Source organism: Lycium ferocissimum, chromosome 8, assembly GCF_029784015.1.
Source record: "Lycium ferocissimum isolate CSIRO_LF1 chromosome 8, AGI_CSIRO_Lferr_CH_V1, whole genome shotgun sequence".
NCBI lineage: Eukaryota > Viridiplantae > Streptophyta > Magnoliopsida > Solanales > Solanaceae > Lycium > Lycium ferocissimum.
In genome coordinates, this window is record NC_081349.1 from 64,059,972 (window position 1) to 64,076,045 (window position 16,074).

Here is a 16,074-nt window from a genome sequence, read left to right on the forward strand (position 1 = left end):
GGAATTCAATACAAAAAGAGAACAAGGCAAGATTATAACCTCAACGAAGGAAGAGTGCGCCAAAGCCATTGCCTCAAAGATCACAACTATAACCAAAACTGAGCGACGAGAACATGTAATATGAATTCAATTATGCTTCCCATTGAAATTTATATAAATTAAAAAGATTATGTCACAAAACACTATGACAAATGAAGGAATACAATAACCAGTGCTCTAAGACAGGCATAAATATAACAAGTACATCGTGGCACATATCGTGATCAAATGGCACAAAAATTTAAGGTAAAAAGGGTATCCCAATCTTGACCTTAATGCATGATCCCTTTCATATGTATTCAAGAAGATGATACCTTGACAGCTTTAAATGGAGGGTGAAGTAATCCAAGCTCATCATTCACTTCAAGTGGATTGCTTGTTTCATTCCGTGTTCTCTTTACTCTCCTACTACCAAGTGATTTATGAGTGAATCCATATATCTGCAGGATCTGGTTGTCACCAAAGTTGAATGCACGATCCATTTGCTTCAAGCACCTCTCTACCGAATAATCTCCAAACTTTGCACAAGGCTTGCAACCCACAAAGTGAGTAACAAGTGGCCACCTGTGGTCACCAAGACCAGGGTGGTAATTCTCAATCATCTCTTCATATTTATCTACCAGAATTCCCCAATAACCGTGCAAGTAATAAGCATTCTCAAGATACACCTTATCACCCCATATCTTCCTTTGAGTTGCCAATATATACACCATTGCAGACTGATCATCAGCTTCAAAAACGGGTCTATCTTTAAGCTCCCGAGTAAGAAGCGCCCCGGCTTCATCCCTAATCTTTCCCTTTGGTCCCATAGGTGCCAAAACATCAAGCAAATCCAAAGCCCATTGAGTATTCCTCAATAAGAAGCTACCAGTATTCAAACCAATCCAATTCTTCTGATCATAAACCATCTCATTCCATCCATGCATCACAAGATTAGCATCTTTATACCTCTCCCATGGAAGCTCAAAAGCCATATCAGTAAACATAGCATCACTATCCATCCACCACAAAAACTCAACCTCAGGATGTGAAAGCAAAAGCTTCCTAAGCAATGGCAATTTAGCCCAAAAACCAGCCATTTCAGCATCAAGTAAAGCCATATTGTAAAAAATCTCAATCCCATGAAGCCTACAATAATCAATCTTGTTCTTTATTGACTTCAACAAGTAATGATCACCAACTGGATTTTCACATGGCTTAGGAGATGAACCAGTAACCAACAACACCCTTGGCTTATTAGCCCCTACATAACTAGGGAAATTAGGATTCTTTTTCAACCACTCTCCTCTTTGGTCATCCCAATCTGTTATTTTAGGACCAAGAGTATAAGGTTGATTTGGATCTCTCTTAAACTCAGGCACACCATCATCCTCATCAACTAAAATCTTCTTCAAATCAAAATTAGCATAATTGTTACTATCTGCACCATCAGTTGTTGCAGTGGTTGTAGATACCTGTTGTGCTTCTTCAAGAACGCGTCTGGGCTCGACGCGCTTGCGGTAATAGCTAAAAGTGTCACGAATTTCCTTCAAATCTTGACCAGGAGTACCAAATCTACCAGCACCCAAATTCCCTCTAAGGACAATAACCGTAAGGAACAAACACAAGAATGTTAGCTTCCCATTCCTCACAATTCTCCTCACTTGCCATGCTCTCCTAGCACTCAAAAATCGATCTAACATCTTTCCCCCTCAACCTCAAAATGGAATAAAATTCAAATCTTGTTGATGGATAAAAATCAAATCGTGGAAAGTTTTACCAAACCAAAATGGAAAGTTTTGATATTGATTTCATTTGAAAGGGGAAACTCGTTGTTAGAATAAATGGAGATTTAGAGAAGGATCTGATGGTGGGTTTATGAGGGAAAGTGGAAAGAAACGTGTCGGTGGAGAGAGATGCGTAAGAAATGGAGATGGAGATAGAAAGTAGTACAAGAAGGAAACAATATGTGTAATCATTTCTTGAATCCGACAAGGTTTAAACATAAAATTAATATTTTATTTTTAAGTATAGATTATTTTAATCATTTAATAAAATGATTTATTAATCATTTACAGTCTGGAATCTGGATGATACTACGCGTAGTGGGAGAGTAGTGCAGAGTAGTGCTGTGTTGTTTCCATTTTTCATCTTTTGTTTTATTTTATTCTTTGGCTAACTTGGTAGAAAGCAAGTTGCAGTGAAAATTCAAGATATTACGTACATAAAACATTTGTCTTTCCGAGATTATGACATATTGGCGGGCCTGCTTACTTCGCGTGAAATCTTTTGTGGAAGATGTACTGATTGGTTTCTAATCATACAAGACTTCTAGTGTAGGCATTAGCTTTAAGTATGCCAATTGAGTAATAATATTGAGATTATTGTTAGGATTTTGTCCTGATTTTCTACCATAATTAGATTATTATTTTTTTTGTGAAAAAGATTTTCTAGGTGGAAAAGATCTCTTTCATATTTGACTAATATTTCTTCGAGGAAAAGTTTTGTATTTCTATAAATTGGGGATTCTTCCTTTACACAAACAACACAATAGCATCCATAATGTAGTCGTTTAAAGAGTTTTATTTATGGGGAGATTATTCTCTCCACCGTTTTTATGTTTTTCTTTATACTAGTCTGTATGTTCGTGCGTTGCACGAATATATCTGCGCAAATACTATGAAATGCGACTTAAAAAATAAACTTTCAACTTATATATATTCTAAAAATAATTATCAAGTATTCCGATTTTATCCAAAATGAACTGATTTTCTTCAAATATAATATAATTTTGAAGGGCATAAAAAAATATGACCGAATCAACATTTCACACATTTTTACCTATGTGCAATGCCATTAAATGTGAAATTGTAAGGGTAAAAAATGTCCCTAACATATTGAAAATGGTTTAAATTTGCCCTCATCCATCTGTTGGACTCCTACTGCTCTTAATGTTAGTTTGCAGGTTAAAAATGCCCCTCCTTCACCTATTGGACTCAAATTGCCTGTTACGATTATAAATATCTCTCATTTTAATGGAATTGCAAGATTTTCATACGTATGACTCTAATTAAATAGGTGGTACTGATTTATTTGTCTACGCAGCTATTAGACCCAAGCCATAAGTAACCCGACCCATTCGAATTTATTATGTAGCTTCATTTAGTAATATTATATAGTTAGTTAATTAGGAATTCAAAGCCCTAGATATTGGATAAAATTTTCAAAATTATAATTTTATTCGACATTGTTATATTCATTTTACTCGTTGTCTTGAAATAAATACTTTAGTTTAATGACTCTTATAATTTTGTTTGGCCAAGCTTATCAAAAGTACTTATTTTTCAATAAGTACTTATTTAAAAAAAGTATTTTAGCTTTTTTAACTTCAAAAATAAAAATAGCTTTTGCTAAAAGACTTTTTGGAAAAGTACTTTTGAGAAAAATTATTGTCTTTTAATTAATTATTACCTGGAAATTCTTTTTAAATAAGTGCAAAAATAAGAGGTAAATTATTGTTTAATAATTATTACCTATTCATGTGCAAAGGAGTATATATTTTAATTAATAGATGTGATTTTCTAACTCAAATAAATAAGTTCCTATTTAATGAAGTAGTAATAGGATTGTCCCTAGAATATTACTACTAACGTGCTTTAAGGTTTATAGTTTTTTTTTTTTTTTTGGTTTAAGAAGTATGTTCAAAAGAAATAGGATTAGAGTTCATTAAGAGTATAAAAGTCGTTCAATACTTAAAGGATATTTTGGTCCACCAACATTTATATTCATGCTTTTAAAATAATATTGATTAGTTTTCTGATTTGATATGTCCAGTTGGCTAAACCTTATTAATATATTATGCTTATTTTTTAGTATAGTTTTCTTTGTCATATGATTTATCGTCATTCAAGGTTTGCAATTATTAGCTTCCGCATGACGCCCTATTATTTCGATCCCAACAAGTGGTATCGGAGCCAATAGTTTAGCCAATGGTTCAACCGGTTGAAGACATGTTCAATGCGACCAGTTCAAATCAAGCTGCAACCAATTTCACGATAATGAAGATTTTGTCCAGAATACTACATGTGGAGATGAATTTTCAACCATATTTTCAACATTTTGCTGCTGCATCTTTAAGAATAAATATAAAATATTTTTTAAAACTATTTTTAACCCATAATATTTTTAACCATGGCAAGCAAGGTGATGAAGATTATGTGAAGATGGAGACTCAAGATTATTTTGCCAGAAAATTCAGGCCAAGGGGAGATTTGTTCTGGTTTTTCCTGAATTTCCTACCTTATTTGAATTTTACCATAATGTTTTACTTCAAAAAGGATTTATTGGTAGAAAAAAGGTTTCCTTTGTGGAAAATGACTCTACTATATCTATCCTATTTCTTGGAGGAGAAGTTTCAGACTTCTATAAAGAGGATATTTGTTCTTCTCTGTCACGACCCAAACCGACGTAGTCACGACGAGTGTCGACCTCTAGTGACCAAACACCCCTATACTCATATCGAACCATACTAAACATCAGGGCCCATAAGTGACTTACCGATCTCATACTACCTCGTGAAGGGGTGACATCATGAACTCGTACATTTACATACATACAAGTTGAAAGAACGAACGGCCGACGACTGGCCGCTACATATCGTACACGACGAATAGGGGTCGACAAGGCTACATCACACGACATACACACATACACCGTCTCGTCGACCCTCTCCGGAATAAAAAGCGCAGAAAGGACGGGACGAGAGGCCCCGTCATACCCATATGCATATACATCTCCAAAAGGATGGCATACCAAAATAGACTGCAGCTCCGGATCGAATGGAGAGCACCAACTACTGCTGAGTAAAGGTCCTAATGAGCGGGACCACTCCGTCTACTCCGTACCTACGGGCGTGAATGCGGTCCACAGCAATGGGGAGTCGGTACGGACAATGTGCGAGTATGTGAACGTAGGTAACATGAGTATAAGCATAGGAATCATGAACGGAATGCGGAGCTCAAAGCTAAGCGCATCGCATAGATTTGTATGAATAAGTATCGCGCGCGACAATGCCTGCGCGGGCGCATAATCGAATGCTCTCAATGATAATCATGCTCATGTATATAAATATAGGTCATAATGCTGAGGAACGTTCAGCCCGATCCATATCCCATATAATAGTGCCGAGGAACGTACGACCCGATCCATATATCATATACTAATGCCGAGGAACGTACGCCCCGATCCATATATCATCATCAAGGTGCACCAGGTTATCAGGTGGTAATGCGTATATAACGCCTATCCATTTTTCCATACCCCATGTACATATAATATACGCGTATATAACGCTTTCTCGGTCTTGGGTCAATATGCATATGTATATATGAACGCAATGCATAAATCGAAATGTATACATAGAACTCTCGGAGTGACATAAGGTCATACTACCTCCGATGGACAACTTTTGAGCTAACATCATCGACATAAGTAATCTCAAGACCCATGAACAGAAGGAACAATCATACTGGGTATAGGGACATCAAAGACCGAATACTCCTAGCTTCTAAGAGTAGCGTAATATGGAAGCTCATTTAATCGCTTGTTGGCTCATAACATAGTATCATGCCAAAATGAAGAAGGAATAGCCTTAACATACCTTTTGTCTTACCTTTTGTCTTCTTAACAACTAAACGTTCTCCTTCCAATCTTGCGACTCTACTTTCAAGAGGATTCGTACTAAGGTTAGGTCATTGAAAGCATGATTAAGTTTAAACTAACGCAACTAAGGGCTAACGAATTTAAAAGATTTCCTTTGTTTCATTGACTTTCTCCATATAATAAACAACTCCCAAACATTAATAAGAACATCCATAATATCATAATCAAGAGGCTTCATTCAAGTTAAGCATTGTCCAAATCCTCAAGACTCTTTTTTTTAAGGTCATTCATAACAATAGCTACAACACAACACCATATTCACTTACATACAATACTTCCTCAACATCATTAGTAACCCTCTAAACAAGATTATACTCATAGCATGCTAAGAATCATGACTCGAATTAATTTACTGCTAAAAAATATCATTAAATCCACATTTGAACTTCCTCTTTTGCTTTCTTCCCCTCAATCAAGTTATTCAACAACTAGACATTCTTAATAACATGGAAACAAGTATAAAAACTCACCTTAATCACACAAGAGCAAGATTTGAATCAAATCATTCACTCGAGTGAAACCCCAACTTCAACACCAAAGAAAATCTTGAGTTCTACAAACCCTAGTGAGCCATCCAACACTTGAATCCTTTGATTCTTGCTATTTGATCTATGATCTCTCTTGGGTTTGTGTGGAATATACTTGAGAGAAGGTTCTAGAGCATTTAGGAGTTGGGAAGATGTTGGAAATTAAATAAATAATCAAGGGCCGTCCATATATAAAAATATAAAAACTGGCCCGACCAATTATACGGCCATTTATACGGTCCGTATAACTTATACGGTCCGTATAAATGGAACGTATAATCCCACCATGGTTGCACCCTTCTCTGGAAATGGTTATACGAACCATTATACGGGTCGTATAACTTATACGGTCCGTATAAGTGGCCGTGAAACCCAAATTTTTCCGAAACTTTTTCTCGTCGATTTGTTCAACCTCCAATACTTATGGAACCTTATTGACACTTATATAATACCTCATTAACCATCTAAGGGACCTTATATCTCTTCCTCAAGGTGATGCTAGGCAATGCATAGCTCAAATGATACGAAATTTCCCAAAACATGGCTCAACCTTAACTTTCTCAGATGAACTTACTTCTTTAGCCTCAAATGCCCTTGGAATCTTAATTGGAATCATCAAACATCCTTCTTCACCTTACAAGGGCTTCATGCCCACTTTAGGTTTACATTGGCATGTTCATAATGCGAGCGACACGAAATTCCAATGTGTAACATTCTCATACACAACGTAATAGCATCCACAATGTAGTCATTAAAGAGTTTTGTTTAGGAGAGATTATTCTCTCAGTAGGTTTTGTGCTTTTTATATTAGTTTCTCAATATGTAGGTCACTTGACCAAACATATTATAATATTATGTTTTTGTAGTATATTTTCTTTGTTGTCTGATTTATTGTCGTTCAAGATTTGCAATTATTAGCTTCCGCATGACGCCTTGATTATTTCGATCCCAACAAGTGGTAGCTGAGCCAAGTTCAACGAGGCTGAAGATAGGTTCAAGGTGGATCAATTCAAGTTGCAATCAATTCGACGATAATGAAGATTTTAGTCCAATGAAAAGAAAGATATATGAAGTACTACGTGTGGAGACAATCTTCGATCATATTTTCAACAATCTTGCTGCTGCATATTTTTAAAACCAAAATAATTTTTAACTCATGCTTACTTTAACGCATGAGCTCCAATTTTCAACTCATACTTACTTTTAATGTATGAGCTCAAATTTCAACCCTTGGGCCAATTTCAACCCATGTTCACTTTTAACGCATGGGCTCCACTTTCAACCTGTGCTCACTTTTAACGCACAAGGCACAAATTTTAACCCATGCCTTCTTTTAACCATAGCAAGTAGCAGTGATGAAAATTATATATACGAAGAAGGCAGATCAAGTTTTGTCAAGAAAATCCAGGCCAAAAAGGGAGATTTGTTAGGATTTTGCCCTGATTTTCTACCATAATTAGAATTCCTTTCTTAGTGGAAAAGGTTTCCTAGGTGGAAAAGATCTCTTCCATATTTGACTAATACTTTCTTGGAGGAAAAGTTTTGTATTTTTATAAATTGAGGATTCTTCCTTCACACAAATAACACAATAGCCGAGTTGAATATTTGACCTCGATTGAAGAACCTAATGAATTTAGGATGGTCACCTTCCAAGTCCTGGCCGAGTTGTGTCACCTATTGTCCAAACCCGTAGGTGTGGCAAACTAAATAAAGTATGTGGCCTAAAAAAAAGACCGGAGGAAGACGCGCGAGGTCTCTTCCGAATGCATTATCAACGCTGTATGCATGCTGTGGCCCGGGTAATTTCTTTTTTATTCAAGACTTTTCCTCTTACTTCCACCGCATAACTTTAACTTTTTTTTTTGTTCAGTCCAACTTCCTGTGTAATGAAGGTCTCCATAGGATGATCGAGGAAAAGGTCGCACTTGCGATTGAAAGAGAAGCTGCTATGGAGAGGATGTTAGCGGTGAAAGTAAAGCTTGCCAGGGTTGAGGAGTTGGAAATCAAACTTGGGCGGTCTGAGGCTGATAAAGAGGCCTACAACCAACAAGCTACCATTCTCCAGAACCGTGTTGAGGATTGGACAAAAAAATAGAGACAGGCTTATGATTTATGGCTGACGTGATGGTGCACATATCCGATCTTGAAGCTGACGTGCAATCCTTGGAGGAGCTTCTCCAAGCCAAGTATGATAAGGTCGTTGCCATTTGGAAGGACAATTAATCCCTGAAATCCAGAATGGCCGTCGTCACGGCTCAGAACCAGCAACACCGAGATGCCAACCTAGAACTGTCCAAGACCAGTGTGATTCTCTGGAGGACCAATGCTGATCTTACACATGCTGCCAAGATGGCCGAACCCAAGCTCCAATCTACTATTAACTGCCATAACTTGGCTTTTATTAGGAGTGGATACAACAAGCGTTGGAAAACCCTTAAAATGGTTAAGGTTGGGAGTATTGGGAACATCGATGCGGAGATTGAGTTAGCCCATCACCTGGAACATAAGTCGATGGAGACTCTGGAGAAAGAACTTCAGCTAGGAGATGAGAAAGAAGATTCCTCTGAGGAAGAAGAGGCTGAAGATGATAATGAGACTCCCGCCGAAGGCCAAGTCATTTGTTCGGTTGACCAGCTCGAACATCCTGCTCCTGATGCTGGCAACGCTTTCGAGACTCCGACATAGCCTCATCTCCCTACTTCAGCCCCATCTTCATAAAAGCCTTATTTTTTTTTATTTTCCCTTGTAAAAGACCTGACGGAATGTGGAACCGAGTGTGTCGATTCCTTTCATGGGCTAGTAAGTTTTGCCTCTGGGTCTGTGTTGTGCCTGGAGTTTTATAATGAAATATGGACCATTTTGCTGCTTCTATTTCTTTTTCATTGCATAAGTTTGCTTTTACATACTTTGCTTTCATATTAATGACACGTCATATCTTTCCCTAAAGAAAATAAAGATAACTCGACGCACTATTAGTTTTTGTAGTTTTAGACCAGAGGAGCTTTAACTTTGAGTCTGAGGTCCTTCCCTAAGGACTTTAGAATTCCTTATTCATAGAAATCGTCTTTCTCGTGTCGAAAAGTGAGTTTTGTCTAGCAACACTTTGTGCTCGTACCTATTAAATGAAACCGTCATGGTCTCTTCTTTGTAAAACCCGGTGCATAACTTTTTAACCGGTTAAATTTTCTATTGGATGCTTAAGCAATCGTATTCAACCTTTTCCTAATTAAGGATTTATTTTTAGCTTTGAATAAGAGAGGGGCCCTTATTTTTACAGTGCTGTAGAAGAGGACGTCTCCTGTTCATTATGGCATAAGTTTTTTGGTATGTTTTGAGTAACACCCATTGAATTTAACAAACTTTGCTTTCTGTGGCAAGAGTCTATCTTGAATAGGAAGTTTTCTTAATTCCTTTGAATTATAAATGTGAAAACAAATGCAAGACTGACCTGACTCCATCTAGTGCGGTCAGTCCGGTTACATGTATAAAATACTTAAGTAATCGGGCAGTCCCCGATGTCAGTGTGCTTTTGTCTTGAAGCTTGACCAGAGGATGAATACTAAGCCTTCTCATAGACCCATCCATTTTTGTGAAAGGATGAATACTAAACCTTCTCATAGACCCATCCATTTTCGTGAAAAAAATGTAAAATTCCTTTTTTAAAACACAATGCCTCATGCCTCCTTCCGAAGCTTTATCGAACCACTCTTGTGTTAGTAGTCGACCTGGTATGGTACCAGTGATCCAAAGTACCTTAGACTCCTTCGCAAGAGGATGACTACTAAGCCTTCTCATGGACCGTCCATTTTCGTGAAAGGATGAATGCTAAACCTTCTCTTGGACCCATCCATTTTCGTGAAGGATGAATACTAAACATTTTCATGGACCTATCCATTTTTGTGAAAAAATGTAAAATTCCTTTCTTAAAACACAATGCCTCATGCCACCTTCTGGTTTTGGTGGTAGGGATGTAGCCTCCCCTAGTGTTTGGGTGTACAGAATGAAGACCTAAGCACTGGATACAATGACACTGAAGCGAATCATCGTAATACACTGTATACTGCTGCCTTATTAAAAACCCAATTTGGACAAAAATAGATCGAAGGGAAAAAAAGTGCAACACATATTTTCAGAATAAATTGCTATATGACCCCTGGTTAGGCATAACACTTCTTCAAATGACTGATATTCCAGTTACTGGGAAGATTCTTTCCGTCTTGATCTTCCAACTGATATGATCCTTTGCCAGCGATCCCAATAACTTTATATGGTTCTTCTCAATTGGAATCTAACTTGCCTGCATTTATGTCTCGAGTATTATGGTCACCTTCTGAAGCACCCAGTCCCTGACTTTCAAATGTGGGAGATTGGTCTTTCGGTTATAGTACCGTTCCATCTATTGCTTCTGTGCCACCATCCGAACGTACACAAGTTTTTGATGCTCGCTCGCGCATCCAACCGAACGTTACCATTCGAATTGGCACGTTCATCACTCGGGAGATGTAAATGGCCGCAGTGCCCACCTCAACTGGGATTAATGCATCTGCTCCATATATAAGGGAAAATGGTATTTCCCCGGTGCTTGACTTTCTTTGTGGTTCAGTACACCCAAAGTACATCAGGTAATTTAGCAAGCCATGAGCCTTTGGCATCTTCTAGCTTCTTCTTCAAATTTTGGATTATAGTCTTATTAGTTGACTTTGCCTGTCTGTTTGCCTTTGGGGTGATAAGGAGAGAAGGTGATCCTTTTGATGTTCAAATCCTCCAGAAACTTAGTGATCTCGGAGCCGATAAATTGGGCCTATTGTCACAGGATATTTCTTTTGAGATCCCAAACTAGCAAATGATATGCTTCCAGATAAAGTCTATCACCCCTTTCTTTCGTACCTTCTGGTAGGCACGCGCTTTAACCCACTTAGAGAAATAATCAGTCATAACTAATACAAATTTTACCTGTCCCGGGCTAAAAGGCAGAGGCCCGACTATGTCCATTCCCTATTTCATAATGGCCACGGAGACACAACTAGATGCAACTCTTCCCCCGATTGATGCAACATTTAGGCATGGCGTTGACACTGGTCACACCTCCAGATGAATGTTTTTGTATCCTCCTCAATCCGAGGCCAATAGTATCCAGTTCTTTTCAGCTTTCTCATCAACGAATTTGCCCCGAAATGATTATCGCAAAGTCCTTCATGAACCTCCCTCATAACGTAGTCTACTTCCTCCGGACCTACATGGCGTGCCAACGGGGCATAGTAACACCTCTGATGCAATATCCCATCTATGATGCAATACCAGGCGGGTTTTGCCCTTAACGCTCTAGAAGTCTTTGAGTCCTCGGGTAGTTTTTTGTGTTTGAGGTAATCTATGAACTCATTCCTCCCATCCCAGACCAAGCTCGTTGAATTCACTTCATCATAACTCGCTAATACGACATGCGGGTGAAATCGCGTTCTGATTCGATACTTGATCCTTTTGCTTTTGTGAAGGAACCCACATTGGCAAGGGTATGCGCCTCTATGTTTTCTTTCCTAGGCACCTGCACCATCGTCCATTCCTGGAATTTGGATAGCAGTTTCAGAACCTTTTCGAGGTACCGTAACATGCGTTCCTCTTTTGCCTTAAATACTCCGTGAACCTGATTTACTACCAATAGGGAGTTGTATTTTGCCTCAATTATTTCAGAGCCCAGTCCCCGGGCTAATTCAAGACCTAAAGTTATAGCCTCATCTGGCTTCATTGTTAGTTAAAGATACACTATGTATTGCTTGTCTCAAAATTTCACCGCTGGGACTATGCAAGAATATTCTTAGACATGTTCCCTTAACATTAGATGCCCCTTCAATGTAGAGCATCCAAACCCCGGGGATAGTCCCAAAGACCAGGGCGGCTTTCTTTTCGGCTTGCGGAGCCACCACCGGACTGAAATCAGCAACGAAGTCAACCAGGGTCTGTGACTTAATCACAGTCTAAGGTTTTTATTCTATGTTGTATTCACTTATTACCACCACCCACTTAGCTAAACATCCCAAAAGTTTGGGCTTGTGAAGTACGTTTCGCAAAGGAAACGTAGTCACTACGGCAATAGGATGACACTGGAAGTAAGGCCTGAGCTTTCGCAATGCCATCACTAGGCCAAAGGCCAGTCTTTCCAGAAACGGCTACCGAGTTTTAGCCTCAGAAATGATTTTGTTTACATAGTAAATCAAAAATTGCGTACTGATGTCTTGAGTGGAATTACGACACATTTGATGCTTTTTAACTGCGAGTTTCTTGGTTTTTAAGTAAGTTTGTGTCGTTTTGATGTGTTTTTGTCATGTTTCAGGTGTTTAGTGTCAAAATGTCAAAAGACAGGAAAATTACATGAAAAGAGCCCAAACGTGTGAAAAAAGAGAAGTTCAACTGAAGGAACAGATTCATGGCACAAAGAACGGGCCGTAGATCATTCTATGGCCTGTCAATCATAGCGTGAAACCATTACAGTGTGTATCTCCACATGTGCTGAATTCACGATAGAACTTTACGGACCATAGATCATTCTACGACCCGTCTAATCCTAGCGTCAAACCATTACAGCATGCTTCCCAACATGAGCTAAATATACGACAAACATTTACGGACCATAAATCAATTCACGGCCCATCAAAGGAAGCGTAGAAGTTTAGAAGGATTCTAGTTTTATGGTGCGGAGCAACAAATTGACGGACCGCATATCATTTTATGGTCCGTAGATTGGTTCTTCGGGGGAAGTTTTGTCAAGTTATTTTTCACGAATTGGACCATTATAAATAGTTAATGTAGGGTTTTTTGTGGACCATTCTTGGTCAGATGTTTGTCTCTTTGTTCTAGGGCATTTTGAAGCTTTTGAGGAGAATATTCCATCTTTTCATCTTCTTTATTTCCATGTAAGCTTTAATGACTCTTTTAATGCTTTGTTTTGTATTAAAAACTATGAGTAGCTAAGTTTTAAAACTAAAGTTGTGGAGCCAATGATGGGTGTTATGTGAATGGATGTCTAACAGTGAATATATGCATATGGGTTGTTGGTTTTTACTTATTTCCTATCCTTTAAAGTTGGTTGATGGTTGTAAACATTAACTTAAGCCATAACCCTTTCTTTACTTGGGAAGGTGAGTTAGGGTCTGGTAGGAATGTGTAACAAGAACTTGGGGCGTTAACCCTCGTTATAAGAAGAGTTTACTTGGCACAAATTAATCGTTCTTAATTTCAACTCTTTTACATTTGGCAAAAATTATAAATAGTAAATAATTTCTAACTATTGGGAAATATTAGGAAGTCATCTAGAGATTAAGTGCATACCATACAACAATCCATTAGAAATATATCACATTAATACCTATAGCATTACATCTCATCTAACGGGAACACAACCTTGATTTCTTTACCCAAGTAATTATCTCCAAATCAAAATAGCTAGTAGAAATATAAAATCTATTTACAAACTTACCAGAATACGAATTAAGACGAAAGTTAAGTAACACCCTACGGTAGTAACCTTTTCACTCTCTATTCCCTGTGCGATTCGACCCCAACCTAGTTGGGTTACTATATTTGACAACGTCCACTTTACGCTGTTTGTTAGGTGTAATTTGAGCGTATCAAATTTGGTGTTGTTGCCAGGGAATATAGTTTGAAATTAGTAAATAGTGTGTGCTTTACTTCAAGTATTTTTCTATTCCATCTCACTTTGTTTGCTTTTTGTTTTGAACCAGGTGTTTATGGCAGGAAGAGGAGGAGGTCGTGTAGCGAATGGTGGTAGGGGAGCAAATGTAATTCCTCTGCCACTGAAAGTTGATGAAAATGAAAATGTATTTGTTGATCTTATGCAAGAGGTTGAATATGCATCTGCTATTGTTCCCCCAAGGGTTGGTGCGGTAAGTTTCAAGATTGATAGTTCTATCTATCAGTTGCTAAAGCTTGAAGGTTATTTTCAAAGTTCTATGATAATGACTCACATCAACATTTGAAGAATTTCATAGGTGTGTGCCATACACATACCCAGAATGCTATCACTCCATATGCAATCCGATTGAGAGATTTCAAATACTCTTTAGTCGGCGAAGTAAGGGATTGGTTCGAGAAGTTGCCCCACAATTTCATTTCTACTTGGATCGAGCTAGTGAATGTCTTTCTTAAGAAATGGTTTCCTCTAAGCAAGAAAGATGAACTTAGAAACAAGATTTTTGAGTTTAAGCAACTTTCGGGGTAACAACTTTATGAAGCTTGGGAGAGGTTCAAGCAATATTTGATGTGGTCTCCGAATCAGGGCTTTCCAGAAAACATATTGATGGAGGAGTTCTACATAGGTTTAGACCTTATGACGCAATTTGTGGCCAATAATACAGTCGGTAGGTGTTTCATAGACTAGTTTTATGCCCGAATCACTCAATTGCTTGAAAGACTGACTACTCATAATCAAGCATGGCACTCAGGTGGCACAAATGGTGTACCATATGGGGCTTTGTTATTGAATAATATTGTAAAGGAGAACCAAGAGAGGGACCAAACTCTTGCTCAACTTGCTACCAACATTACTTTGCTAACCAAGAGGTTTGATGAGGATGGTACAAGGAAAGTAAATGCAGTAGAGGATATGCAAACCTTGTCAAAAGGAATGTATCAAACCCAAAAGGCTCCATATCAAGAGAGAGCGCCGATACAATACGAGGATGCCAATGATTCTTAGGGAAGTTATCAAAGGTAGAATTATCAAGGGTCCGGGTATCAGAATCAAAATCAATAAAAACCCTCAACAATAAGGGCACGGTAATCAATATGGGCGAAATGATTTTGGTGGTTCAAACCAAGGGCACTACAACAACAATAATAGCTTCGGGAAGGAGTTCTAATCCTTATGTTTCGCCAAAGGGCCAATCAAATGATCAAAGGAGTTCTAAATTTGAGAACATGTTTGAGAGGGTGTTAGCCAATCAAGAAAAGTCCGATTAGACCATGAAGGGCTTGACCAAAGTTGTGGGTTCGTTCTCATACCACTTCCATTCAAAAGCTTGAGTCTCAACTGAGAGATATTTCTAGAGAATAACATCCTTCACAAAGGGGACAACTCCCGAGTGATACAATACCAAACCCAAAGGGTGGTGGTGGTGATCCAATAGCCAAGTGTAATGCTATCACTACTCTAAGTGGGAAACTACTTCAAGGTATGGGTGCTAAAGTGGTTGAAAGAGAGCCGATAGAAAAAGAAGATGAAGAGGCAAAACTTGAGGTGCTAAGTGTTGTTGAAAAAGTGCAAGTTGAAGCTCCTAGTGTGGTCTAATTTGATCGTGTTTCGGAGAATCCAAAAGCTCAAGAGGTGAGCAATGACAAGGGAAAAGGTAAGGTAATGTGGGAACTTAGGCCCGTCACTTAACTTTTCAAATGTTCACCTCTCTTCCCTCAAAGGTTGGTGAAGAAAATTGAGGATGCCAAGTGGCAACAATTTTATGATCAATTGAAGTAGTTATCTATGAATATTCCATTCCTTGATATTTTCCAAGAGATGCCGGTTTTTTGCTAAATATTTGGAAGATTTATTGACAAAGAAACGGCTAATCAAACATGATACGATAAGATTCACTCACCGTATTAGCTCTATCATCTCCATAACCAAAGTTCAAAAGAAAGAAGATCCAGGGGCCTTCACTATTCCATGTACTATTGGTCATCATGATTTTGCACGAGCTCTTTGTGACAATGGGGCTAGCATTAACCTAATGCCACTTGCTATCTACAAGTAATCGGGGTTAGGGATGCCTATACCAACTAGCATACAGTTACAAATGTC

At 38.2% G+C, this 16,074-nt stretch overlaps 1 protein-coding gene and 1 non-coding gene across 2 annotated transcripts; both read right to left on the reverse strand.

The window, feature by feature from the left end:
* Nucleotides 1-116: 116 nt before the first annotated feature.
* Nucleotides 117-2,000, reverse strand: LOC132068824 (xyloglucan 6-xylosyltransferase 2-like). The gene has a single exon (XM_059462557.1). It carries the CDS (start codon nt 1,719-1,721, stop codon nt 339-341), a length of 1,383 nt encoding a protein of 460 aa, XP_059318540.1. The 5' UTR covers nt 1,722-2,000; the 3' UTR covers nt 117-338.
* Nucleotides 2,001-14,454: 12,454 nt separating this feature from the next.
* Nucleotides 14,455-14,561, reverse strand: LOC132069067 (small nucleolar RNA R71). The gene has a single exon (XR_009417636.1). It is a non-coding gene; the product is annotated as a small nucleolar RNA R71 (small nucleolar RNA).
* Nucleotides 14,562-16,074: the final 1,513 nt, after the last annotated feature.

Coding starts and splice junctions, on each gene's coding strand:
- LOC132068824 (XM_059462557.1), bottom strand. CDS start 1,721: ATGTTAGATCGATTTTTGAGTGCTAGGAGAGCATGGCAAGTGAGGAGA.